The sequence below is a fragment of the Podarcis erhardii genome (genome assembly GCF_964252035.2).
Source record: "Podarcis erhardii genome assembly, chromosome: 13".
Lineage (NCBI taxonomy): Eukaryota > Metazoa > Chordata > Lepidosauria > Squamata > Lacertidae > Podarcis > Podarcis erhardii.
The window spans coordinates 2,652,345-2,679,073 of NC_138502.1; the positions used below are offsets into that span (position 1 = coordinate 2,652,345).

A 26,729-nucleotide genomic window follows, 5' to 3' on the forward strand; every position below is an offset into this window, starting at 1 on the left:
AGTAGCACCTTAAAGACCAACTAAGTTAGTTCTAGTTACAGATAGGGAGCCGTGTTGGTCTGCCATAGTCAAAACAAAATAAAAGAAAAAAATTCCTTCCAGTAGCACCTTAAAGACCAACTAAGTTAGTTCTAGTTACAGATAGGGAGCCGTGTTGGTCTGCCATAGTCAAAACAAAATAAAAGAAAAAAATTCCTTCCAGTAGCACCTTAAAGACCAACTAAGTTAGTTCTAGTTACAGATAGGGAGCCGTGTTGGTCTGCCATAGTCAAAACAAAATAAAAGAAAAAAATTCCTTCCAGTAGCACCTTAAAGACCAACTAAGTTAGTTCTAGTTACAGATAGGGAGCCGTGTTGGTCTGCCATAGTCAAAACAAAACAAATTCCTTCCAGTAGCACCTTAAAGACCAACTAAGTCAGTTCTTGGTATGAGCTTTCGTGTGCATGCACACTTGTGTATCTGAAGAAGTGTGCATGCACACGAAAGCTCATACCTAGAACTAACTTAGTTGGTCTTTAAGGTGCTACTGGAAGGAATTTGTTTTGTTTTAAGTTAGTTCTAGGTATGAGCTTTCGTGTGCATGCACACTACTTCAGAAACACTGAAACAGAAGGGGGGGGAGGGGAAGAGGATGCTTTGCCTATATTTGGGGAGGAAGCTTCTCCACCCCCCACCCCCCGTTTGGATACTGGCTGGTGGGGAACGAGCCCCCAGCCAAGCTTTTGAAGCGGCCCAGGGAATCATATAATAATAATAATAATTTATTATTTATATCCCGCCCATCTGGCTGAGTTTCCCCAGCCACTCTGGGCGGCTTCCAATCAAGTGTTAAAAACAATACAGCATTAAATATTAAAAACTTCCCTGAACAGGGCTGCCTTCAGATGTCTTTTAAAGAGAAGATAGCTGCTTATTTCCTTGACATCTGAAGGGAGGGCGTTCCATAGGGCGGGCGCCACGACCAAGAAGGCCCTCTGCCTGGTTCCCTTTAACCTCACTTCTCGCAGTGAGGGAACCTCCAGAAGGCCCTCGGTTCAGGATCTCAGTGTCCGGGATGGACGATGGGGGTGGAGACGCTCCTTCAGGAAATGCATATGGAAATGCAAGCAATTAAATCAAACCTCTCCACCTCCTGAGAAAGTCCCCCCCCAAAAAACCCCACTCAGAGGCTGGCTGGCTTTCTTCCTAAGAAGGTGGGTTCTACCTTTCTCCTCCCCTTCACTGTCTGTGCCACTTCCTAGCAGAGGGAGGTGCGAAGAAAAGCTGAAGCGGAGAAGAGGAGGAAGAGTCAAAAGGAACCATTTCTCTGCAAGCTGCAGCCTGCATTTCCAGCGCGCAGGAGAAAAAGAGCAAGCTTGCCTACCGAGGAGGGTGGGCACAGGCAGACTGGTTACCCAGGCACCAGGGGATATCACAATTAACAGTAACACGGGAGATGGTGGCTTGGCAGACCCCATCTGCAGCAGGCTCCACTTCCATGTATTTAGGGTAGGACAGTGGCTGTCTGTGTTCCTTCAAGGATTCGCCTCCGGCAGTGTAGCCATTCACTCCTGGGCTTGCTTCTCCCTTCCCTCTCAACTCTTCACAAAGGTGCTTCGTAACTATCTGTACCATTTCACTGCATCTACTCCAAGCCCCCGGGATAAAAAGTTGCTGAAAGGTGCGGAACTGAAGGAAGAGATATAGGCACTTTGGGCAAACATCCCAGCAAAGATGATTTAGCTGGAAGCCTCGTTTTCTAGCTACACAGTGGGGCAAGCATTTAGACAGTTCTATTTAGAGTTCCCATGTCCGGTCTGGGCCTTGGATGAAAAACTCAAGCCTAGTTTAAAAGCAAGTATGTTACTCTTGAGCCTTTTCTGCCAACAACTTCATTTCCTAGGAAGGAAAGGTAACATCCTTCGCTCTGCTAGTGTAATTAGACGGGTAGGAAAGTATCTCTCTCCCTTCCTCAAACGTTGCAGAGCCCTGGAATGTACCACCCTGGCCCATGAGACTGAGGACAAGAGGCTTTTAAAGGACATTGCTTTTACCTGCAAAGAGAGGAATCTATTCTCTGCCCCCCACAAGCCCACCTTCCTCGTAACTACCGTATTTTTGGCTCTATAAGACTCACTTTTCCCCTCCTAAAAAGTAAGGGGAAATGTGTGTGCGTCTTATGGAGCAAATGCAGGCTGCGCAGCTATCCCAGAAGCCAGAACAGCAAGAGGGATTGCTGCTTTCACTGTGCAGAGATCCCTCTTGCTGTTCTGGCTTCTGAGATTCAGATTTTTTTTTCTTGTTTTCCTCCTCCAAAAACTAGGTGTGTCTCGTGGTCTGGTTCGTCTTATAGAGTGAAAAATACGGTATTTCCCTCACTGATCTATCTTTCCAGCTCCCAACTATAAATAACAGTGAAGCCTGCTCTACCCCTACGAAGACAACACTCCCCCTGTGAAACCCCCAGCAATGTACAGGTCTGAATATGGAAGGGAGATGAATTAAGATCTCAAAACCAGTTGTACGGCAAAACCAGCCAGCCACTCAACCTCTGTGATCTTCTCCGCCCCCCCATTGGCAATAAGAACTCCTGAAAATCATTTAGGGTTGTCGGGTTGTTGTTTTTTTTCCACCTCAGTTCAAGGCTATAATATCTCATCATTCAATCCCTCCCCGCCCCCCCAAAAAAGTCAAAAAGAAATTAAAACAAGGGGCAGATTGGAAGGAGTGGCCTCCTCAACACAATTCCAATGGAGGAGAAAAAAGGGGGAAGGGAAGACACTCCTACTTCCACAAAAAAAGGGGACAAGAATTTGAGATGGGGGGGTGGAGAAATTAAGCCAGGCCTGTCAATCATCTAAAAAATAGATGGCCTTAGATGAAAGGGCTTCTCTCTTTATCAAGAGCGTAAGGGGAGGGAGAAGAAATGAAAACGAAGGAAAATAAGATCTTTGTACAGGGAGCTCGGTCTTTAAAATGAGAAAACGCAGCCTCGTCTCAAAGTGTCCGTCGCACTCCTCCGTGCGGCTGGCTTGTTTCACCCCCTTTCTTGTACATCTGCCCCCCCCAAGCAGTTGGTGCCATCGTGCCAATGGCGCCAGCCCCGCTTGCTGCCCTGCAGAGTCCTGGCCAGTCCCCCGGCGGGCGGGGCGGTGGTCAGTGGCGCAGCTGGCTGGCGCAGGGAGAGGCGTGCGGGGCGCCGGCCGGCTCACTCCCAGCTCCTCCCCTCCTGGTTGGCTGAGTCCGGACACGTTCGCCAGAGTCCAAGCGACCAAGGCAGGGGGGTCACGATGGCAGGATAAGGCAGAGGTCGCGGGCCAAGCCCTGAAGAAAGGAGGAGCCACCGTCACCAAAGGCGATGCTGGTGCAGGTTTCGGCTCAGCACCGACCGCACGTCAGCTGTGAACCTGGAGGAGGAAGCGGGGGAGAGACAGAATAAGAGCCACGCAAGACTTGCATCCTTGTCCCAAGGCACAGTCTGACCCCCTCCTTTGGTAATCCTCACAGAACTCTAGGCCAATGGTTGCCATTAATTTGATTTTGAATTGATTTTAGAATGCTGTGTTACTTTTATTGTTGTGAGCCGCTCTGAGCCTGGCTTCAGCTGGGGTGAGATATACAGTGGTGCCTCGCAAGACGAAATTAATCCGTTCCGTGAGGCTCTTCGTATAGCGGTTTCTTCGTCTTGCGAAGCAAGCCCATTGACAGCTTAGCGGATTAGCGCTATTAGCGGTTTAGCGGTTTTTAGCGATCAGCTGTTAGGCGGCTTATCAGCAGATCAGCTGATAAGCGGCTTAGCGCCTTAGGAAAAGGGGGGGAAACCCGCAGGAACTCGCAAGACATTTTCGTCTTGCGAAGTAAGCCCATAGGGAAATTCGTTTTGCGAAGCGCCTCCAAAACGGAAAACCCTTTCGTCTAGCGGGTTTTCCGTCTTGCGAGGCGTTCGTCTTGCGGGGCACCACTGATTATTATTATTATTATTATTATTATTATTATTATTATTATTAATCTTCCACGGGTTTCGGTCCCACACGTCAACCAGTTCTAGGGCGATAAATATCGCCCTCACAGAAAGCGACAAGCAGACTCAACAGCCTACACAAGAGGCGAGGAGACCACATCTGGAACACCAAATTTGGGTCACCACCGCTCAAAAACGCCATTGTAGAATTGGAAACGGTCCAGAAAAATGCAACCCAAACGATCAGCTGTGGAACTCTCTGCCACAGGAGGCAGCAACAGCCACTAGCTTGGATGGCTTTAAAAGACGAGAAGGGCTACCGATGGCTGCTAGCCAGGATGACTATGTTCTCCCTTCACAGTCAGAGGCAGCAATGCTTCTGAATGCCATTTACTGGAACCCGCAGGAAGGGAAAGGGGTCTTGTGCTCGGATCCTGCTCGCTGGTTTCCCCTTGGGCATCTGGTTGGCCACTGAGAAAACAGGATGTTGGCTAGAGCGGTCGTTGAACAGATCCAGCAGGCTGTTCTTATGTTCTTATGAAAAACACAGGCGCGGGGCTCTTCTAGAACAACTCACAGAATCCCCGTTCCCTTTTCTCCTCCCAGCTCCACCCCAGAGCTTTACCTCAAGGCATCGAGCATGGGGAGCAAGTTGAGAAGTGCCGTGTCGCTGGGATCGCTGAACCAGGACTTGATAGGTATTGCGTTATCTGCCGGACGCACAGAGAGGGAGAGACACACAAACACAACCGTCACTGCGCTTGAACCACACCCTAACCCCCTCTGACCAAACCTGTGCTTTGGGTCGAAACACTTAAGATTGCCGGGGGGGGGGGGGAGATACAGAAGGGGCTCGTACAGCCGAAAAATCTTTTGCGTGCGCACACACACACACAAATCCCAAAGTGGAGAGTTTTAGCCTTGCCTTATTCCCAATGCACAAGCGCTGCAGGGGACTGAACAGAGAACACTTACATCATATTCCTGCATCACAAGGGATTGAAAGAGATGACCCCTTAGGATACCTTATTTTTTAAAATTGTGAAGAAAATGTATGTATAGTTGCATCCGCAATTGCAGGTGTACCGTATTTTTTGCTCTATAAGACTCACTTTTTCCCTCCTAAAAAGTAAGGGGAAATGTGTGTGCGTCTTATGGAGCGAATGCAGGCTGCGCAGCTATCCCAGAAGCCAGAACAGCAAGAGGGATCGCTGCTTTCACTGCGCAGCGATCCCTCTTGCTGTTCTGGCTTCTGAGATTCTGAATTTTTTTTTTCTTGTTTTCCTCCTCCCAAAACTAGGTGCGTCTTATGGTCTGGTGCGCCTTATAGAGCGAAAAATACGGTAATTTGTTTTAATGAAGGCCAGAGGAGACTGGTTCTCTTGGACCACATCAGATTGGCTTGCCGGATCTGCTTGAGCGTAACAGACAACTCCGAAAAGCGGAAGCGGCAGGAAGACGAGAGAAGAACGCTTGCTGAATAGAAGCAGAGAACTAAGCAGGATGCTTCAATACCATCAAATGAAATAATTTTCTCAGCTGGTGAAAATGAAGAACAAATAGCCACCGATGCCCCAAGAAGGAAATGACAGAAGTTATGAATGGACATTAGGAAAACCAAGACGGAGTGCAACACATTGGAAACACATAATGTTGCTACGCAGAGCATCGGATATGGTGTTGGTCTGTGTGCGACAGCTGCCATCACCGCTGCTGGTTTGATCACTGAAGAAGACGAGAGACGTGCAGATGATCGCAATAAAGTCAAGAGCCCAAGAAAAAGTGATGAAATCCCTGGATCAGGAATTTAATTATCTCTTGTCAGAGGGGTGAAATTGACTTCATTTTCTTTGATGGCTGCCAAAATAAAACTAATGTTATGCTGAAAGTGGACAATTCAGATCAGCTGCCCCCCAGAACAGAATTACCATAGTTTTCCGTGTATAAGACAATGTTTTTTATTATTATTTAAAAATAATGTTAAAAATTGGGGGTCGTCTTATACACGGATAGTGCTGAGGGGTGACGGGTGATTGGTTGCAGCTGTGAGCAGATTGTCAGTGGTGATTTGGCGGGTCATTGGTGGCCGTGGCAAGGCCAGCTGTTGATTGGCTGCCGCTGCGGCAATTGTGTGGGCGACTGGCGGCGAGCGGGCAGACGATTGGTGGCTTTGGCAATTGTGAGCGTCGGTCAGGTGGGCGAGTGATTTTCGGCAATCCCCCCCCCCAAAAAAGCTCAACAACTCATGGTAATCTCCCCCCATTTTCTTAATTTGGAGTCCCCAAAAATAGGGGTCGCCTTATACACGGGGGCGTGTTATACATGGAAAAAGACGGTATTCTGTGAGAGGTGAGCCCAGTGGAGGACATCTCTACCCCTTCACTCAAAGAGAGAAAAAGCAGCTGAAGTTATTGCTGATAATCTTGTGGATTTCATGAAGGTGGGCATTGAGATTGCAGGCTGTTGGAGGCAATTCTACAATTGTTAACACTGGCTCGGAGGGCTGTAGAGTGGTCGTAAGCTGATCTGGTTGGTTTGTGCCCTCCACGCCAGCAAGTTACCCCTGCGACACTTGATCGCAGCACTCGATGGAAGACCTTGTCTAACAAGCAAGACAGGTAACATTGGCAAGATGCTACAGAACGTGAAATTGATCCTCCATGCACCAAATTCTCCATTGCAGGGCCTCTTCACTGAGTGGCAATGTTGTAAAGGATCTGTTTAATGATCAAGCGCAGAGGTATCGGATCACACAGGCCATAAGGGCAGGGAAATGGGCCCAGTGAGCCATTCAAGGTGGTTAACAACAGCAAACGGGCTTTGTGGCATACGGGTTTCAAAACATGGCCTTAAAGGCAGAACCCTCAGCGATTTAAGACTGATACATGCATTGCCTGCATGTACTACACCTAGAGAGCATCTTAAAAAGCAGAGACATCACCTTGCCGACAAAGGTCCGTATAGTAAAAGCTGTGGTTTTCCCAGTAGTGATGTATGGAAGTGAGAGCTGGACCATCAAGAAGGCTGATCGTCAAAGAATGGATGCTTTTGAATTCTGGTGCTGGAGGAGACTCTTGAGAGTCCCATGGACTGCAAGAAGATCAAACCTCTCCATTCTGGAGGAAATCAGCCCTGAGTGCTCACTGGAAGGACAGATCCTGAAGCTGAGGCTCCAAGACTTTGGCCACCTCATGAGAAGAGAAGACTCCCTGGAAAAGACCCTGATGTTGGGAAAGATGGAGGGCACAAGGAGAAGGGGACGACGGAGGACGAGATGGTGGGACAGTGTTCTCGAAGCTACCAGCATGAGTCTGACCAAACTGTGGGAGGCAGTGGAAGACAGGAGGGCCTGGCGTGCTCTGGTCCAGGGGGCCACAAAGAGTCGGACACGACTAAATGACTAAACAACAACAACACTACACCTGCTGATTTGACATCAGAGTAGAACACTTTTGGGTGGAAGGCCCACTCCACATTTTGTCGAGGAGAGTTAGGCTGCAAAAGGAGGTTGTGGTGGATGCTGTTTGGCCAACCGTCCAGTGCTCAGTACGACATGCATTTAGCAAAATGTTAATCCCGACGCTCTTGTGCTCAGATGACCGTGAGGAGACGACAGCTGGTGTCCAAAAGATGTTGAGGTGTGGAGATGATGACACACCGGGAGGAGATATTTGTGTACACCTGAGGAAGACACTTTCCAGCAACCCCAGCACTTCATCCCTGTTGGAGCTGACAGACTGGTCCGACAGGCTATAGGAACCTCCTTTGACATGTAAACTTGCTACAGTGGAAGTAAGTTCGCTAGCAAGCCCATACAAATTTCACAATGGCCTTGTCATGCTCGGTCTATAGCAAGGCGCGTGAAACAAGTCACAGAGTCAGCAGGTAGGGTGTAACTCATGAGGAACGTGAGGCGTGTATCAGAGGCCAAGAAGTCTGCGGCTGATGTCCAGGGATGCAACTTCTTGTTTGCATTTCTTCTTAACTGATGCCATTACTTCCTGATGTTGTTTCATGATTACAAGTGCGCTTAGGAGGATATGTTTCATGCAGAGAAACTAAAATGTTTACAGCATCACCTGACATTTTCCGAAGGTAAAGTTAAAAATCTCTGGTTTACCGAAAGCAGTTTGTGAGCTTTTTAATCGAACGTAGACTTACCAAGTACAAAAAGAATAGCAGATTTGAACTCCTCACACCCGGAAACGTGTTTTTTAAAGATGCCTCGCTGAATATGTCTGCAAGAATTCACCCCCTAAAATGGCATGCTCTCCTGTGGGAATGAGTGGCTGGTTCCTTAAGTCCCCGGGGACAGGAGTGAGCAAGGAGGAAGATACAGCCGGCCCACCACGAGACACCCTTGGCTCCAGAGAGTGGCCCTTCACCCAGCAAGCAGACCACCGGTCAAGGCACAGGACGCCACCCCTCACCCACCACCAATTTTCAAAGGGGGACGGTGGGTCTAGCCCCCTACCTGGATGGCTCCTGTAGGCTCCTGGCGAATTGTCCAGGATGACTATGCTGGACAGGTCGTTATGGACGACGGAAAGGTCTTTGATGTAACTGCCCAGCTCCAAAGTGCAGTGCTGGAAGGAGAGAGAGAGAGGGAGTTGGGGTGTATGTTTGCACACAGGACAGAAATAACAATCCTCTCTTAAACTGGACAGGGCTGCAGCTCACTGGTGGCAGGTGGGTGACCTGTGGAATCAGCTGGTAAGTTCACCAAACCTCAATCCATCACAGAAGATGAAGAGCCCCAGCTGAGTCTTCAGAGATTTCCTGCTTTCCCAGCAGAACGGCTTCTTCCAGAGTCCCACGGTTATGGGGAAATCTCTTCTCCCGCACTGTTCAAAGTGTTCATTATTTCCAGGCACAAGGCAAAGCTAAACGCCACTATGGACTTTATACAGTTCTTCTGGTCTTTGAAGTGAGGATGCTTATGTACGGAGAGATCCGCTAACGCTATCACCCTGCTAGCTGACGCTGCTGTGTAAAACCCACAGCCTCTTCCCCTGACTCTCACAGATTCAGAGTCAGACCCTGACAGCAAAGCAGGAGAGCATCAGGACAGGACCTCACATAATGGAAGAAATGCCCCGGAGACTATTATGCCCGTCTCTGCATTCCTGAACCAATGGGAGGGTGAGCGACTCAGCCAGTCAAGTGCACGACCTTGCTGGCGTTGCTACGGTAACCCCAGTGCACCTGGTAGCCTTCTCTCAGAATATCCAGATGTGCCCCTCATTTGGCAGCAAGCAAGCCGAAGCGGGGAGCCTTCCCCCTGAGCCACTGCTATATCACCACGGTGGACCCTTCTTCTCCCAACTCCACAGGCCCAATGCACAGCCGTAAGGGGCAAAGGACTCACCTGTCTGTAGTATCTTCTCTTTAGGATGCTCCTATTATTGTCTAGCTTGTCGGCCACAGCAGAGCCATATATTTCCATGCTGGCCGTGAAGACCACCAGCTCATACCACTGGCTCACCTGAGTTGGTGGGAGGGGGAGAAGAAAAGGAAATGGAAAGTCAGAGGCGAACTCCCTTTCTCATTCACACGCAAAAGGCCCCTTTCACTCTCGCAGGCAGACGAAAGCCCAAGATTTCGGCAACTTTCACCTGCACATCATCCAAGTTAAGACTTTCAGGAAACGCCATCAAATCTCCCCAGATCTTCCATGCCCTCCCAATACAGATTACATTTAAGCATCACTTAAAACTTGTCGGTCTGAAAAGCAATTTATGAATGGATTGTGGCACGGTTATTACCCCAGCCCCTCCAAAGGATGTCAGCCAGGCAGAGTGCAGCAGGCACCCATTATTAGTCCTGCAGAAGCACCCCCTTCCGTTCTCAGCCCTTAACGGAAGAGGCTACTTCCTGCTCATAGCTCCTATCAGCCTGCAACAAGAGCCTTGTGGTGCTTTTGGGGGCTTTCAGTGAACACCTCTTCCTCTTTCCCAGCCTCCTCCCCTCTGGCAGCTTCCCAGGTTCTGACCAGCCCTCGCACTATCAAGTCTAAAGCTAAGTAATGACGGCACAAGGCAAGCCTCCCAGGGCAGAGCATTACACAAGTGCGGAGCCACCACTAAAAAAGGCCCTGCTCTTGTGTCGCCACCCTCCGCAACACCCGTGACGCAGGACCTCAGGGGATAGTTGCAGCGCCTGGGTTGGTGCATGTGCTTTGATGTATTCCATGATTTGCTCCCTTCCCTGGATTTGACGGGAGATGGTGACTAGCCTTAGTAAACAAAGCAAAGCTCCAGGGGCCTGCTTCAAATTTTCCAAGTTTCCGGGAAGCAGTGGGAAGAGAGAAAGTGAAGAGGAAAGGGACTACCCCCCTAAAGAAGCTGGGACGAATTGCTTTGAGCAGGATTAACGTGGATTAGGCTAAACAGGTGCTGGCGATTAGAGGCAAGGCTGGCTGATCCAGTCGGGTCTGGAATCAGCTCTCCACCCTTGAACCAGACAAGGCAAGGGTGGAGCAGGACAGAATGGATTTAGCACACCACCACCTCTCCCAGGCAGAGCTGGCTCTGGGACGATCCATCCCTGGGCGTGTGCATCACTCGAAAGGCCACCCAAGTTCAAAACATTTCTGGGTGATGCGAGTGGGGAACACACAACACAATGTCTTCCCAGTTGCCCTGGCTGCTACTCCCCCCCCCCCCAATGTCACTACACCACCCTCCAAGTAAACTTTTCCCGAGCTGGAACCCTCCCCATGTTTTGGACTACAACTCCCATCAGCCCCTGTCAACAGGCGCTGAGGGACAGGCATGGTGGAGGACAGTCCTTCAGCATCGGCAGTGTGCCAGGATGCTCATACAGTGGTGCCTCGCAAGACGAAATTAATCCGTTCTGCGAGTCTCTTTGTCTTGCGGTTTTTTCGTCTTGCGAAGCACGGCTATTAGCGGCTTAGCAGCTTTAAGAAAAAGGAAACAAACTCGCAAGAACTCGCAAGACGTTTCGTCTTGCGAAGCAAGCCCACAGGGAAATTCGTCTTGCGGAACGACAAAAAACGGAAAACTCTTTCGTCTTGCGCGTTTTTCGTATTGCGAGGCATTCGTCTTGCGAGGTACCACTGTACCTGCTTGGCAGTTTCTCCACGGAGCTCAGTGAGGGGAGGATGGGCCTCCCAACATAGTCCAGCTCAAGAGCGTGAAGCTGAGAGGCTTGGAAAGCCCCCTCTGGGCTGGAGGAGCACGCCCAGCGAATCAGTGGCAGTGCAGCGGTCACAGCTGTGGGTTCAAATCTGCCTTGGCCACGTGAAGCATGCTGGGGTGAACTTGCAGGCCGGTTGCTATCGCTCTGTCTAACCTACTTTTTGCAGGGTTGTTGTGACGATAAAAAAATAGAGGAGCGGAAAATTGGCACGTCTTGGTCTCCTTGAAGGAAAGCTGGGATAGCAATATTCTGCAGACACACAGCTCTGCTTCTCCTTTACATCTGCAGGTGTGGGAGTGGATGTGCTGGACTGATGTCTTGCCTCAGTAATGGACTGGAGGAGAGCCAATAAACTGAAGCTCAATCCAGACTGAGGTACTATTAGGGGGCTGTTTCCTAGACTGGATGGATGGGAGGTGGCCTGCTCTTGAGGGGGGTTACACTCTCTCTGAAGGAGCAAGTATGCAGCTTGGGGGTCCTTCTAGATCGTGGTAGGCAATCTAAGGCCCAGGGGCCGGGTGTGGCCCAATTGCCTTCTCAATCCGGCCCGCGGACGGTCGGGGAATCAGCATGTTTTTACATGAGTAGAAGGTGTGCTTTTATTTAAAATGCATCTCTGGGTTATTTGTGGGGCATAGGAATTCGTTCTTTTTTTCTTTTCTTCAAAATATAGTCCAGCCCCCCACATGGTCTGAGGGATGGTTGACTGGCCCATAGCTGAAAAAGGTTGCTGACCCCTGTTCTGGATCCTTTGCCTTCCACCCACTACGGCTGCTGGCCCAGCTGTACCCCTATCTGGACTGCGACAGCCTAACTTCGGTTGTCTACGCTCTGGAACCTTCAGGTTAGATTACTGCAATACGTTATACATAGGGTCAGCAGCGTAGTGTGGGTTGTCAGCACCCGGGGCAAGGCAAGTAATTTGCGCCCCCTAACCCGGGGCAAGGCAAGTAATTTGCGCCCCCGAACCCGGGGCAAGGCAAGTAATTTGTGCCCCTAACCCCTAACCTGCCGCTGCTGCCAGCTTCTTCTTGCTGCTGCCTGGGCTGGGGTATTTACGGTAAGGTAGCCGCGGCGTTGGCGGCAGCTCCATGTCAGGTGATCTGAGGCGAGTTGCCGCTGGCGCTGGTGCCCAAACGACGCCGCTTGCCCGGAGGAGGAGGGCAGAGAGGTGAGGAAAATGCAACATGGCCCAGCCGCTGCAGCAGCGGCGGCGGTGGGGCTGTGAGGAGGGGCTGCCTGGCGCGTCCTCCGCGGCCCTGACGCGCGGGAACCATGGCGAGCGCTGAGAGCCGCTGCCTGCTGGACGCCTTCAGCCCGGACGCGCACACAGCTCGTCGGTTCCGCGAGACATGGGGCTCTGCTACAGCCTGCGCCCGAGGCTCTTCGGCGACTCTGGAGGCGGCAAGCGCCCCCCCCCCGATGTTGCACCCGGTGCGCCCGGACCCCCCCCCCAACACCCCACGCTACGCCACTGCATAGGGTTGCCCCTGAAGACAGCCTGGAAACTATCAGCTGGACCGACTGCTCTGGCTGCCAATTAGTTTCTTGGCCCAATTCAAAGTGCTGCTTTTGACCTATAAAGCTTTAAACGGCTTGGGACCGCCTCTCCCCATATGAACCAACAGATCATCTTCTGAGGCCCTTCTTCAAATGCCCCATCCACAAGAGGTCCAGAGGGTGGCAACACGAGAACGGAGCCTTTTCTGCGGTGGCTCCCCACTTGAGGAATGCTCTCCCCCAGGGAGGCTCGCCTGGCACCTTTGTAACATATATTTAAGTCCCAGGCAAAAACTTTCCTCTTCTGCCTGGCTATTGATTAATTAAACAATCTATGACCTTTCAAACGGGGGCGGGTATTTTGTTGTTGTTGTCATTGTATGCATTTTTGTGCGTTTATATTGTAGACCGCCCTGGGATCTCAGGATGAAGGGTGGTTTAGAAATTTAATAAATAATAACAATAATGGCAATGTTATACAGTACAGTGGTACCTCGGGTTAAGTACTTAATTCGTTCCGGAGGTCTGTTCTTAACCTGAAACTGTACTTAACCTGAAGCACCACTTTAGCTAATGGGGCCTCCTGCTGCCGCCGCGCGATTTCTGTTCTCATCTTGAAGCAAAGTTCTTAACCCAAGGTACTATTTCAGAGTTAGCGGAGTCTGTAACCTGAAGCGTATGTAACCCAAGGTACCACAGTAATCAATAAAATAAAATAAATAAAAGATCTGTCTCGCGAACAAGCTTCTTACCACTTCTAGGAAAAAGTCCACGTGAGGCCTCTTGTGTACAAAAAAGCGGACTGGATGTTTGTCTATGACAACCTGGAAACAGAGGAAGGCCTTTTAGTCAAAGCCTGGCAAAGTAAATGAAGCCCAGAGCCTTCCTGGTGCTGTGGACTACAACAGCTGGTGGCTGGGGCTGATGGGAGTTGTAGTCCAACACCACCACGAAATCGGAAGGTTGGTGAAGATAACTCACTGACAAATACGTTTCCGAGCACAATTCAAACTGTTGGGGTTGACCTTTAAAGCCCTAAATGGCCTCAAAGGCCCAGTAGACCTGAAGGAGCGTCTCCACCCCCATCGTTCTGCCCAGACACTGAGGTCCAACTCTGAGGGCTTTTTGGCGGTTCCCTCCCTGCGAGAAGCCAAGTTACAGGGAACCAGGCAGAGGGCCTTCTCGGTGGTGGCACCTGCCCTGTGGAACGCCCTCCCACCAGATGTCCAAGAGAACAACAACTACCAGACTTTTAGAAGACATCTGAAGGCGGCCCTGTTTAGGGAAGCTTTTAATGTTTGGTGCATTACTGAATTTTAATATTTTGTTGGAAGGCGCCCAGAGTGGCTGGGGAAGCCCAGCCAGATGGGTGGGATATAAAGAAATAATCATTATCATCATCATCTTAAGGCTCCGTAGCTGCCTCTGATCCTCAAAAAATGAGGCCAAACTCAATCCCCAGTGGCTAGCATGGGTTGCTGTGGGAACTTCAGGGCTTTGCCTAAGCCAAGACAGCTGCTTTCTGAAGCCAGGAAAACAGCCCTGGACACATGAAGAATGCAGACTGGCTGGTGCAGAGATCCTCTGCTATGGCTGTGCCACTGCAAACTGGCTAAAGGTTGCAAACCCTCCGTGCTGCACCTTCTGGAGGCCAAGAGGGCCGCCTCCTCCCTTGAGCCTACACACCTGCTGTCACTGGAGTGTGCAGCTCAGTAACCACAGAGTTCAAAGATGGAGTTAACTCTTTGTTAGCTAAAAAGCAGGATCTCCACAGACTTCGCTGAGTGTCAGGCTCAGGCCTAATGAGCAAAACAGCTCATTCCCAGGAGTCTTCCTCCATGAAAACCAGTGGCAGAGATTGAAAGTCCCCTCCTCTCCCCGGGGCTTTCCCCCAAGCAATCAGAGGCAATATACCATATTTTTCCGTGTATTAGATGAGGTTTTTTGACTCAAAAATCATGTTGAAAAACTGGGGTCGTCCTATACACGGATAGTGGTGTGAGGGGGACGCTGCGCCCCCGCCAGCTGGTTTGCGGGCGCGCAACTCCCCCATGCCGCTGCGGGAGGCGCGCGCTCTAGGGGGACAGTTTTCCGCAGTGGCGTAGAAGGGAAGCTGCGCCCGCCAGCCAGCTGGTTGGCAACCCTTGCTCTAGGGGAGTTTCCTGCCTACAGTGGCACGGGGGGAGTGGCTGCCCACTTTGCCAACCCCCTGCAACGGCCCTGCTGGGGTGATGGCACATGCAATTCCCCCTTTTAAAAAGCTCAAAACTTTGGGCCATCTCCCCTCATTTTCTTTAAATTTAGTCCCCCAAAATAGAGGGGCGCATAGGCGCCGACTCCATGGGGCCTGAGGGGGCCCGAGCCCCCTCAAAAATTCGTTTGGGGGGGCTCTGCCCCCCCAATAATTTAAGAAAATTATTAGTTATATTATGCTTTGTAAAATCACAAAATTATGTTGGTATTTTTTATTTTCCTTGTTTGACAATAGTTACCTTTAAAAAAACATTCAGTAATGAGTTAAAACAAAGCCACTCCCGATCTAGAGAGGGGGTGGGGTTGCGGGCTCTCGACCCATCAACAATCTCGCGGGGCTGGCGTCAGCCCCGCGAGAAGCGGGGATTCCCCCTAGCTCATCAATATTCACCGCCCACGGCGGCAGCCAATCGGCTGCCGCAAAGGGCGGGCCCTCACAGGTTCACTTGAGGTCGGGGCAGCCCGGGGCTCGCCCCTTTCGTTCCCCCAGCAGCAGCGGTTTGGAGGTCTTGGGCCCCCCCAATATTTTTTATAAGTCGGTATGGGCCCCCACCCCCCAATATTTTTTATAAGTCGGCGCCCCTGGAGGGGCGTCTTATACATGGGGGGCGTCTTATACACCGAGAAATACAGTATGTGTATCATCAACCTCTCCGCCTGTCTCCTGGGCTCCTACCCGCCTGCTTTTTTCTCTCCCAGCTCATTAAGCCCTGTTACCCCTTCGGCTTCCGACACCTCCTCCTCCCAGCTTCCTCACTCTTGACCACTCATCGTCATCCCAGCCCCAATCCCTGGGCTCTGAGCCTTCCTCTCTGGGTCCATTCCCCTGCGTCCAACCAGCCCCTGCTACCTGTGCCCCTTGCGCCAGCTCCTCCCGCACCCAAGAACGGCTCACCTTAAGGATGAAGTCGGGCGGAGTGCCAGGCCTCACTGTGGGCCGCAAGACTCCGTCGTGATGGGAGTGGATCAGCGTCTCGTCCAGGTCGAGCACGAGGATCTTCCTCTTCACCTGGTCTGGTGGAGGTGGGGAGAAGAGCGTCAAGACAAACAGCTCAGTGCCCTACACACCTCCCTCCTTCCAGTGCTCTGGGGAGAGCCTGGGCCAGGGGGAGGGAACCAGGGAGACCCCCCCCCCTTCTCTACAGGGCAATGTACTTACTGAGGCGCTCCCGTGAAACTTTGGAAAGGGGAAGAACGTCGTAGCGCACCGTCTGATACTGGATCACCTGCCGGACAGACACAGGAAAAGGAGGGGTGAGTTTATAAAGGGTGGCCAGGAGAGAAGACCTGAAGGACCAGTGTTAGAAATTAGGCAGGTGCCAGGCGCGTTTTGCGACCAGCACTGGTCCAACTGCAGCCCCGTGGAGATCTCTGGACGCCAGGTTAGCGACAGACATTTCTATGTGGCTGGCCCCTCAAACTTTCTGAAGCAGGTGAGCTCCTTTCTTGCATTTATCTCCCACCTTTTCATCCAAGGAATACATGGTTCGCCCCGCTCATCAGTTAATCCCTACAACGACCCTGTGAGGTAGGTGAAGAGGCCGCGGCTGACTCCAAGGTCACTCAGGACTGTGCAGGGATTTGAACCCGGAACTCCCAGGTCCTCGTCCAACACACTCACCACTGCAACCACCCTGACTTCCCAGAATCCTTCTGCTATGGGGCAGCTCTATAAATCAAGCGGGTAAATAAATAAATATGGGGGGAGCAAAATGTCACTTAGAGAAGGATCTGAAATATTTTCCTTGAAGCTTGAATTTCTTTTATTCAGGATTGGTTGACTGGATGTAAAGCACTTTGAGATATATGTAAAGCGGTATAAAGGTAAAGGGGAACCCTGACCATCAGGTCCAGTCGTGACCGACTCTGGGGCTGCGGTGCTCATTTCGGTTTACTGGCCGAGGGAGCCAGGCGTCCAGCTTCCGGGTCATGTGGCCAGCAGGACTAAGCCGCTTCTGGCGAACCAGAGCAGCACATGGAAACGCCGTTTACCTTCCCGCCGGAGCGGTACCTATTTATCTACTTGCACTGGTGTGCTTTCAAACTGCTAGGTGGGCAGGAGCAGGGACTGAGCAACGGGAGCTCACCCCGTCATGGGGATTTGAACCGCCGACCTACTCATCAGCAAGTCCTAGGCTTAGTGGTTTAGACCACAGCACCACCCGCGTCCCACGGGTTTATGGATTCTTAAGGTAAAGGTAAAGGGACCCCTGACCACTAGGTCCAGTTGTGGCCGACTCTGAGGTTGCGGCGCTCATCTCGCTTTATTGGCCGAGGGAGCCAGCGTACAGCTTCTGGGTCATGTGGCCAGCAGGACTAAGCCGCTTCTGGCGAACCAGAGCAGCGCACGGAAATGCCGTTTACCTTCCCGCTGGAGCAGTACCTATTTATCTACTTGCACTGGTGTGCTTTCAAACTGCTAGGTGGGCAGGAGCAGGGACCGAGCAACGGGAGCTCACCCCGCCGCGGGGATTCGAACCACCAACCTTCTGATCAGCAAGTCCTAGGCTCTGTGGTTTAACCCACAGCACCACCCGCGTCCCTTTTAAAGCGGTATAGAAATGAAATTAATAATAATTTGCACTCCATGACCAAAATAGCGCCTAGACATTCTCTCGTGGCAACCATAGCTGAGGTTCAAGGTGCCCTTTGGCGATTAGCTTATATATACGAATTTCTAACATTGCAAAAGGCAGGACTCTCAGACCAGAAGAGCTGGATATCAAGAGAGGCTATCTGACCTGGAAACGATGCCTTATGAGGAACGGCTAAGGGAGCCTGGCATGTTTAGCCTGGAGAAGAGGAGGTTAAGGGGTGATATGATAGCCATGTTCAAATATATAGAAGGATGTCACATAGAGGAGGGAGAAAGGTTGTTTTCTGCTGCTCCAGAGAAGCGGACACGGAGCAATGGATCCAAACTACAAGAAAGAAGATTCCACCTAAACATTAGGAAGAACTTCCTGACAGTAAGAGCTGTTTGACAGTGGAATTTGCTGCCAAGGAGTGTGGTGGAGTCTCCTTCTTTGGAGGTCTTTAAGCAGAGGCTTGACAACCATATGTCAGGAGTGCTCTGATGGTGTTTCCTGCTTGGCAGGGGGTTGGACTCGATGGCCCTTGGGGTCTCTTCCAACTCTATGACTCTAGGATTCTATGACCTTGCCTGCATCACCTCCCTAACCAAGCTGCTTATTCCAGGCCCAGCTGAGAGAGGCAGTTGTCACTACTGATACTAACAGCCTCCAGGATACCTTTGTGACTGACGCCTTTTGCAGGTTTAGGACTTTTTAAAAGGAAAACCCCGCAGCAACCAGGCTTGCACCTGGCGTTCAGCTGTTTTGAAAGCCAACCCTCTTCCTACTTCCAAGGAATCCGCTATGAACTGGGCAGCCTGGCCACTCGCTCATTTCTGCTGAATTCTGCTCAGCAGGAAAAGGGTGTCGCTCTAAGCAGCTTGGAAAGGAGAAGCTGGGTGAACTGTGCAGGGCAAGGCCTTATGGGGCAAGGAGCAGGCTGCGCGTTCACCACACATTTCAGGAGCTCGCTGGATGTGACCAAAGGGGCCAGCCATGGCCTCCCTCAGGCTAGCCTACCTCTCAGGGTTGTTGCTGCAGGGATTAAATTGGGACGGGGAGAGAGAGAGAACCATATACGCCACCTTGGAAGAGAGGGTATAAATGCAACAAATGACAAAACAAAAGTTAGAGCCACCAGAGTATTCTGGACCAGCGGAAACATTATACAGAGAATCCCACAAGCTAATAATAATAATAATAATAATAATAAATTTTATTTATACCCCGCCCTCCCCAGCCAGAGCCGGGATCAGGGCGGCTAACACCAGTAAAATTACAGTAAAAACATAATAGGGGAAAAAACCAATTTAAAATACAGGTTAAAATGCAATTTAAAATGCAGCCTCATTTTAAAAATAGCTGATAAATCAAGACCATAAGGGGAGGCAGTGGCGTAGCGTGGGGGGTGCCAGGGGTGCCGGCCGCACCGGGCGCAACTTCTGGGGGGGCGCGAGTCCAGAGGGAAGGGACAAGTTCCTTCCTCCGCCGGCCTCCCCGCCCCCGCCGCCCCCGCCACCCTTGCGCCCTAGTGCGCGCGCGCCCCCCGCCGCCACCGCTGCGGCTGCGCTCCACTCACTGCTCGCAAGAGGAGCAGCCACTGCAGCAGCGCCGCCGCCGGCACCAACACCTCCGCACCCCGCCGCCGCCGCCATCCCCTCGGCCCAGCCACAGGCGGCGGCTGCTTCTGCCGACTGGGGGGGAGGAGAGCTCCGAGGGGCCTCGCCGCGCCCTGCGCTCCCCAACACCCTCCGAGAGGAAGCCGGCGGGCGGGCGAGGGTCTCCCGGCTGAAGGGGGCGCCGCTAGCTCCGGCTCTCAGCGCAACTCTCAGCTGGGGGGGGGGTCGGGCGAGGACGGAGCGCGGCTGGAAGCCCCCGGTCCAGGCGGGGGGGGGGAGGAGAGGCGCTCGCCAAGCCCCAATCTGGAGCGCCTCGGAGCGCGGGCTCCACCTACAGCCCAAGGAGAGGAGGGGGCGGGGAGGCGCCCGAGGGGAGGGGGCTTCGGCTGCCTCGGCCCGCGGGGGCGCCGCAAATAATAAATTTAATAAATTCCTGCTGAGCCTTAAGGGGGGGGTCCTTGGCTCCTTCGCTCGCCCCCAGCCCCAGTGGCGTAGCGTGGGGGGTGCAGGGGGGGCCGGCCGCAACATCTGGGGGGGCGCGCTCGCACTCGAGTGCTAAAATCCAGGGGTTAGGGGGCGCAAATTACTTGCCTTGCCCCGGGTGCTGACAACCCACGCTACGCCACTGAGGGGAGGGAAACATAAGGGTCCGACTGAGTCCAAACCAAAGGCCAGGTGGAACAGTTCTGTCTTGCAGGCCCTGCAGAAAGATGTCAAGTCCCGCAGGGCCCTAGTCTCTTGGGACAGAGCGTTCCACCAAGTTGGGGCCAGTACGGAAAAGGCCCTGGCCCGAGTTGAGACCAATCTAACCACCTTGCAACTTGGGACCTTCAAGGTGTTGTCATTTGTGAACCTTAAGGCCTCTGCAGGGCATACCAGGAGAGGCGGTCCCGTAGTTCTCAGGTATCCTCCCCGCACACCCTCAAATTCCCGCTCACATCTCTTGCCAAAAGACCTTCCGTCCTTTGGGTTTGTTTTTTCAAAGTGCCAGAACAAAAGAAGCTGCCTTGTACCAGTTTGGCCTATTTATCCACGGGGCCTAGTACCACCTGCTCTGACTGGCAGAGGCAGACCGTTCCTGGCACCTTCCGGCAGAGATCCTTTTAGCAGAAGGCAGCCCCAGGGATAAAACCTTCTGCATGCCAAACAGTTGCCCTGCCGTTGAGCCCTCTCCTTAAACGGAGACCGGTGAAGGGACTGAGCTCTGAACCAAAAGGCCTGCATTAAGAGTCACTTTTGCCCTGAGCAAATTCATTTAGGCAAGTCGAAATCCCCAGTCTCTGTCCCAGCCGGTGGGAGGAGAACACTGACCCACCCTCCAAGGTGGCCGTTAAGGATTGATTCTTGGCGCAAGGCGCGTGAAACCCTCTGGACGCTCAAAACGCTCTGTCTGCATTCCAGGTGTGCCAAAGTTAACCTGGTGGCGGTGCCTGGCACTCCAGCAGCACCGCCAAAGTCCATAGCTGTCAACATTTCCCTTTTTTTATTTAACCTAAATCCCGCTACCTGTCCGAATTCCTGTATCAGCTCCAGTGCTTTTACTGCACTGGATTCTGGGTCTTGTAATCTCAATACTAAATCATCAGCAAAGGCTTTTAATTTATATTGTTTGGATCCTACTGTAATACCTTTAATTTGTTCATCTTTTCTAATCATACTTAGCAAGACCTCTAGGACTGAAATAAACAGCAGAGGGGAAAGTGGGCACCCTGGCCTGGTTCCCTTCTCAATTCTAATTTCCTCCGATACCACATTCTTTACAATGATTTTAGCTTTTTGTTCTTGATAGATCGCTTTAATACCATTTGAAAAATCTTGACCAACCCCCATAACTCTCAAAGTTATATAACATAAAACTCCAGGATACATTGTCAAAGGCCTTCTCAGCGTCAATAAACATTAACATTGCTTTGCAGCTCTTTCTTGCTTCCAACTTTTCCAGTATATCCACAACATTTCCCTTTTTTAAAGGGAAATTCCCTTATTCCGAATAGGATTCCTTGCAAGAAAAGGGAAAAGTTGACAGCTATGCACCGGACCTGCCTCAGAGGCCAGGAAGGTAGCCAGATCTGTCTGACTGATCAACAAACCACTTTGCAGCCAGAAGCGATCATCAAAGCGGTGTAAAGGGGGAAAGGATTACACACCAGAAGTCGTTTCTACCATTGTACAGTTAAAATGCTGCCATCTACCTTTGGGGAATCGTAGAAACTTAGTGTGGGAAGGGACCCTGAGGGTCATCCAGTCCAACCCGCCGCAATGCTGCAGGAATCTCAACCCCACCTCCATAGTTACGAGGCGGTAACGCTTCTCAATGCCAGTTGCTGGAGACCAGAGAGTGCAGAGAATGCTCTTATATGGGGATTCGAACCCCTGTCTCCCAGGCCACAGTTCAGCACTCTAACCTATGGGTAGGCAAACTAAGGCCCGGGGCCCCGATCCATCCCAATCGCCTCTCATGCGTCCTCTGAGTCTCCTCTTTTCCAGGCTAAACGCACCCAACTCCTTCAACTGTCCCTCATCAGGACTGGTTTCCAGACACTTTATAGCATGGGGAGGCAAACTAAGGCCCAGGGGCTGGATCCAGCCCAATCGCCTTCTCAATCCGGCCTGCGGACGGTCCGGGTATCAGCGTGTTTTCACATGAGTAGAATGTGTGCTTTTATTTAAAATGCATCTCTGGATTATTTGTGGGGCATAGGAATTCGTTCATTTTTTCTTCAAAATACAGTCCGGCCCCCCACAAGATCTGAGGGACAGTGGACCAGCCCCCTGCCAAAAAAGTTTGCTGACCCCCTGCTCTAACCCCTGCAACGAACTGCCTCTTACGAAAGCCCCCCAGCTGCAGAATTTCCACACCGAGAGTGCAGAACGCATTCGGAGATTCACACGATGCCTCCTGGGGCATCTCTTGGGGAAAGGAGGCCTCTAGGAAATGGGATGGGGAGGGCTCAGAGCCCATGCCAGGGAACGCCGTTGAAGATGCCAAAGCCCTCTCTGGTTTGGAGGGTCTCCGACAGCCACAGAGGGCAGGTAAGGTCTCAGCTGCCCGCCAGAGCTGCCCGCACTGGGCCAGAGAGGCCAATGGGGTGACTCTCCTCATCTCGTGCTTGTCCAGATCTATTTTTGCCTTCCACCTGCTGCTTTTCCTCAAAAGGCTCCTCTGCAAGGGCACATAGATGGCCGCAGGCCCAGGGGTCTGTCTCTCGCTCTCTTCCGCCCCCCCAGCCCGGCCTGGCTCCTTACCCACCCACACTTGCTCACACGACAGCTGCCCCCTCAACTGCCCTTGGCAGGCACCTGCAAGTCCCATGCCTGCGGCCGACACCCTCCCGCCCCACGTGGTCCCCTCCCAAATTTAGCCAGGGCAGCCTCTTGCGACTGGGAAGCCGGCCAGAGGCCAGGAGGCCCCTATCCCAGAAGAAGACCCAGGAACTGGGGGCTGGAAGGAGAGAGAGAGCGGGGATTGGAGGCCCAGCAAGGAAGCAGAGCAACCTTGGGGTGGAGTGGGGGGAAATCAAAGAGCATCGTGGCCCCCAAACCCTTATCGTGGGGGCAGCCCTGCCTTCTATCTCTCTCTCTCTCTCCTACACACATTTGGTGGGAGGCCGTCTGGGGCCATGGCAGCAGATACTACAATTTAGTTCCATGTTTCTCAAACGTGGGTCCCCGGCTGTCGCTGGACTACAATTCCCACCACCCCTGGCCACTGGTCCTGCTAGCTAGGGGTGATGGGAGTTGTAGTCCAGCAACAGCCGGGGACCCCAGTTTGAGAAACACTCTAGCTAGCCCTTCCTATGCTTTGACCTGACACCCAGTGTGGCATAGCGGTTAAGAGTGCTAGACTCAGCCAGTGTTAAAATCTCACGATATATAAGCCGGGTGCCAAATGGCATCTTAAATTTAGGTTGCAGTCACTAAACAATGCTGTCCAGGGTTGTAAAGACTGCGGAGAGAATAATTGGGTGCACTCTTCCCACCTTGGATCAAATCTACGCTTCCAGGTGCCATAAGAAAGCTGCAGAGATAGCGCATGATAGTGCACACCCCGGAAATGATCTATTTCAGCTTCTGCCTTCTGGAAGAAGGGACAGGGTTATAAAGACTAGGACTAGCCGCCTGAGAAACACTTTCTATCCAAATGCAATTTTGGTTTTAAATGCAGTGTAAGGTAGTCTCTGTGGGAGTATATTGTATTTAATTATGGGGTATCAGAGTTTTTAGGGGGTCAACCAGGCTGGGATAGCTGGAATAGCAGGCTTGTTGGTTTTTGAATGCCTGGTGTAGATTTTTTCAATTTCATTGTTCTGTATGGGACAATGACAATAAAGATTACTGTAAGGTAAAGGTAAAGGGACCCCTGACCATTAGGTCCAGTCGTGGCCGACTCTGGGGTTGTGGCGCTCATCTCGCTTTACTGGCCGAGGGAGCCGGCGTACAGCTTCCGGGTCATGTGGACAGCATGACTAAGCCGCTTCTGGCGAACCAGAGCAGTGCAGGGAAACGCCGTTAACCTTCCCGCCGGAGTGGTACCTATTTATCTACTTGCACTTTGATGTGCTTTCAAACTGCTAGGTGGGCAGGAGCAGGGACCGAGCAACGGGAGCTCACTCTGTCGCGGGGATTCGAACCGCTGACCTTCTGATCAGCAAGTCCTAGGCTCTGTGGTTTAACCCACATCGCCACCCGCATCCCTAAAAGATTATTGTATCGTATCGCAAATGACCCTCAGGTTCCCTTCCAATGCTATGATTCTCCGATATCAACTACATTGCTTGACTGTAGCTTGCTCTTACAACAATTCACATGCCCCAGTATACAAGCAGGAGAAACACCAGTGAAATGGAAATACAGTGGTGCCCCGCGAGACGAACGCCTCGCAAGACGGAAAACCCGCTAGACGAAAGCGTTTTCTGTTTTGGAGGCGCTTCGCAAAACGAATTTCCCTATGGGCTTGCTTCGCAAGACAAAAATGTATTGCGAGTTCCTGCGGGGTTTTCCCCCTTTTTCCAAGCCCTAAGCCGCTTATCACCTGATCCGCTAAAAGCCGCTAATCTGCTAGTAGCGCTAATCCGCTAAACCGTCAATGGGCTTGCTTCGCAAGATGAAAAAACCGCTACACGAAGAGCCTCACGGAACGGATTGATTTCGTCTTGCGAGGCGCCACTGTAGTATTAACTATGGACTAAGGCAGAGCTTTTTAAACTGCGATTGCCAACCTGGTGCCCCAAAATCTCTGCATAGTGGCAACTGGACCTGTGCCGGTTGCAAAATTTGCCTGGCGCCTGGCTAATTCCTAACACTGCTCTCAGGCTAACCTACCTTGCAGGGTTGTTGGGAGGATAAAGTGGGGGCGGGGGAAGATGTATGTACACCACCTTGAGCTCCTTGGAGGAAAGGCGGGATATAAATGTCGTGAATAAAACAAATCCTCTTCTCACACAGACAGAAAAGTTGGCAGAGAGGTGTAAGCAGAAGAAGTCCAGGCCTTGAAGCCCATGTAGGTTTGAGCGTGATCCAGGAAGAAGCCAATTTCTCCCCGGGGGGGGGGGGGCTGCTCTGCCTTTCCCCTCTTATCAAGCAGATGGTGGAGGAAGGGGTTTATGAGGCACATGTGGACTTAAGGAGATCCAACCTTCCACTCCAGAGTAACCCCACTCCCCCTGGTTGACATGAGCCAACAGTGTGACGCGGCAGCTAAAAAAGCCAATGCAATTCTGGGCTGCATCCATAGGAGTATAGCATCTAGATCAAGGGAAGTAATAGTGCCACTGTATTCTGCTCTGGTCAGACCTCACCTGGAGTACTGTGTCCAGTTCTGGGCACCACAGTTCAAGAAGGACACTGACAAACTGGAACGGGTCCAGAGGAGGGCAACCAAAATGGTCAAAGGCCTGGAAACGATGCCTTATGAGGAACGGCTAAAGGAGCTGGGCATGTTTAGCCTGGAGAAGAGGAGGTTAAGGGGTGATATGATAGCCATGTTCAAATATATAGAAGGATGTCACATAGAGGAGGGAGAAAGGTTGTTTTCTGCTGCTCCAGAGAAGCGGACACGGAGCAATGGTTCCAAACTACAAGAAAGAAGATTCCACCTAAACATTAGGAAGAACTTCCTGACAGTAAGAGCTGTTTGACAGTGGAATTTGCTGCCAAGGAGTGTGGTGGAGTCTCCTTCTTTGGAGGTCTTTAAGCAGAGGCTTGACAACCATATGTCAGGAGTGCTCCGATGGTGTTTCCTGCTTGGCAGGGGGTTGGACTCGATGGCCCTTGTGGTCTCTTCCAACTCTAGGATTCTATTCTATGATTCTATGCTCTCGTAAAGACGGACTGAGAAACTAAACCAGAGGCTCCACTTCCTCTCCAAGTCGCTGGGGCCTCAAAGTGCAGAACCTCACCATCACTTTGACAGAGCTTTGGAACTGGTTGTGAAAAGGAAGTTTCTGGGGTTTGGTGTTGACAAGTGGGCTGTTATTTTTTAAAAAGAAAGAAAGAAAGCCTGAATGCATGTAAGTTTTCTCTTACTAGAGGGAGGCTGAGGAACAAGGATAAAAGAAGCTGAGTGAACAAAGAGATGGCTTTTGCACTCCCCGTGTCATACATTGTTTGGGTTTGTGCTCTGGGTGAGATGGAAAAGGATGCCCTTGGCCGCCTGACCCAGAAAGACAGACAGACACCTGGCCTGGCGTCATTTCCGAGCACAATTCAAAGTGTTGGTGCTGACCTTTAAAGCCCTAAACGGCCTCGGACCTGTATACCTGAAGGAGCGTCTCCACCCCCATCGTTCTGCCTGGACACTGAGATCCAGCGGTGAGGGCCTTCTGGTGGTTCCCTCATTGCGAGAAGTGAGGTTACAGGGGACCAGACAGAAGGCCTTCTCGGCGGTGGTAGAACACCCTCCCTTCAGATGTGAAGGAAATAAGCAGCTATCCTATCTTTAAAAGACATCTGAAGGCAGCCCTCTTCAGGGAAGTTTTTAATATTTAATGCTGTACTGTTTGTAACATTTGAATGGGAGCCGCCCAGAGTGGCTGGGGAAACTCAGCCAGATGGGCGGGGTATAAATAATATATTATTATTATTATTATTATTATTATTATTATTATTATTTGCTAGCCATTTCTTTGGGTTACCAGATGAGCCTGACAATTCCTCAAGAACCCGGCACAACGTGCCGTTCAGCTTCACCCGCCACAAATTTCACCCTGGACCTCCACATTCAAGTGCTAATTCTGCAGTGGCACCTGGAGAAGCCCACTTCTGCCCAAGGCCCTCCGTGCTCGGGCTCCTAGTAGCTCAGTGCTGGAGTCTAGGAAAAGGAAACATCCGAAGTGCAGGTATTAAAATTAACAGCAAAAGCGTTGCCTTGTCTATTGTAAGATGGTTGAGGCTGTCACCAAGCCACTCTCATTATTTCTCCTGATGTGACTGCTCCCTGCCCTCTCTCCTCAGAAGTCTGCCTCTGAAGAGACTTCAGCTGGTGTAGAATTCAGCGGCCAGGTTGCTCACCGCAGCAAGAAGGTTTCAGCGTGTAACACTACGCTGGCTGCCAATTAGTTTCTGCAAAGTGCTTCTCCAAAGTGCTGGTTTTGACCTATACAGTGGTGCCTCGCAAGACGAAATTAATCCGTTCCGTGAGGCTCTTCGTATAGCGGTTTTTTCGTCTTGCGAAGCAAGCCCAT

General features: G+C 51.5%; 1 protein-coding gene and 1 long non-coding RNA gene across 2 annotated transcripts in view; one reads left to right on the forward strand and one right to left on the reverse strand.

Annotated features, from left to right (window-relative positions):
• The window catches only part of LOC309326839, a 163,304-nt gene that overhangs the window by 128,380 nt on the left and 8,195 nt on the right, over positions 1-26,729 (forward strand). The gene's annotated exons all lie outside the window — the stretch shown is intronic.
• CTDNEP1 (CTD nuclear envelope phosphatase 1) overlaps positions 2,581-26,729 on the reverse strand; it is a 28,574-nt gene continuing 4,425 nt past the window's right edge. The window contains exons 2-8 of the mRNA XM_081835818.1: positions 16,015-16,081; positions 15,751-15,869; positions 13,355-13,426; positions 9,310-9,426; positions 8,416-8,527; positions 4,567-4,651; positions 2,581-3,387 (exon numbers count right to left, since the gene is read on the reverse strand). Of these exons, the coding sequence (XP_081691944.1) occupies positions 3,327-3,387; positions 4,567-4,651; positions 8,416-8,527; positions 9,310-9,426; positions 13,355-13,426; positions 15,751-15,869; positions 16,015-16,081 (633 nt within the window). The 3' untranslated portion in view covers positions 2,581-3,326. The remainder of the gene's footprint in view (positions 3,388-4,566; positions 4,652-8,415; positions 8,528-9,309; positions 9,427-13,354; positions 13,427-15,750; positions 15,870-16,014; positions 16,082-26,729) is intronic.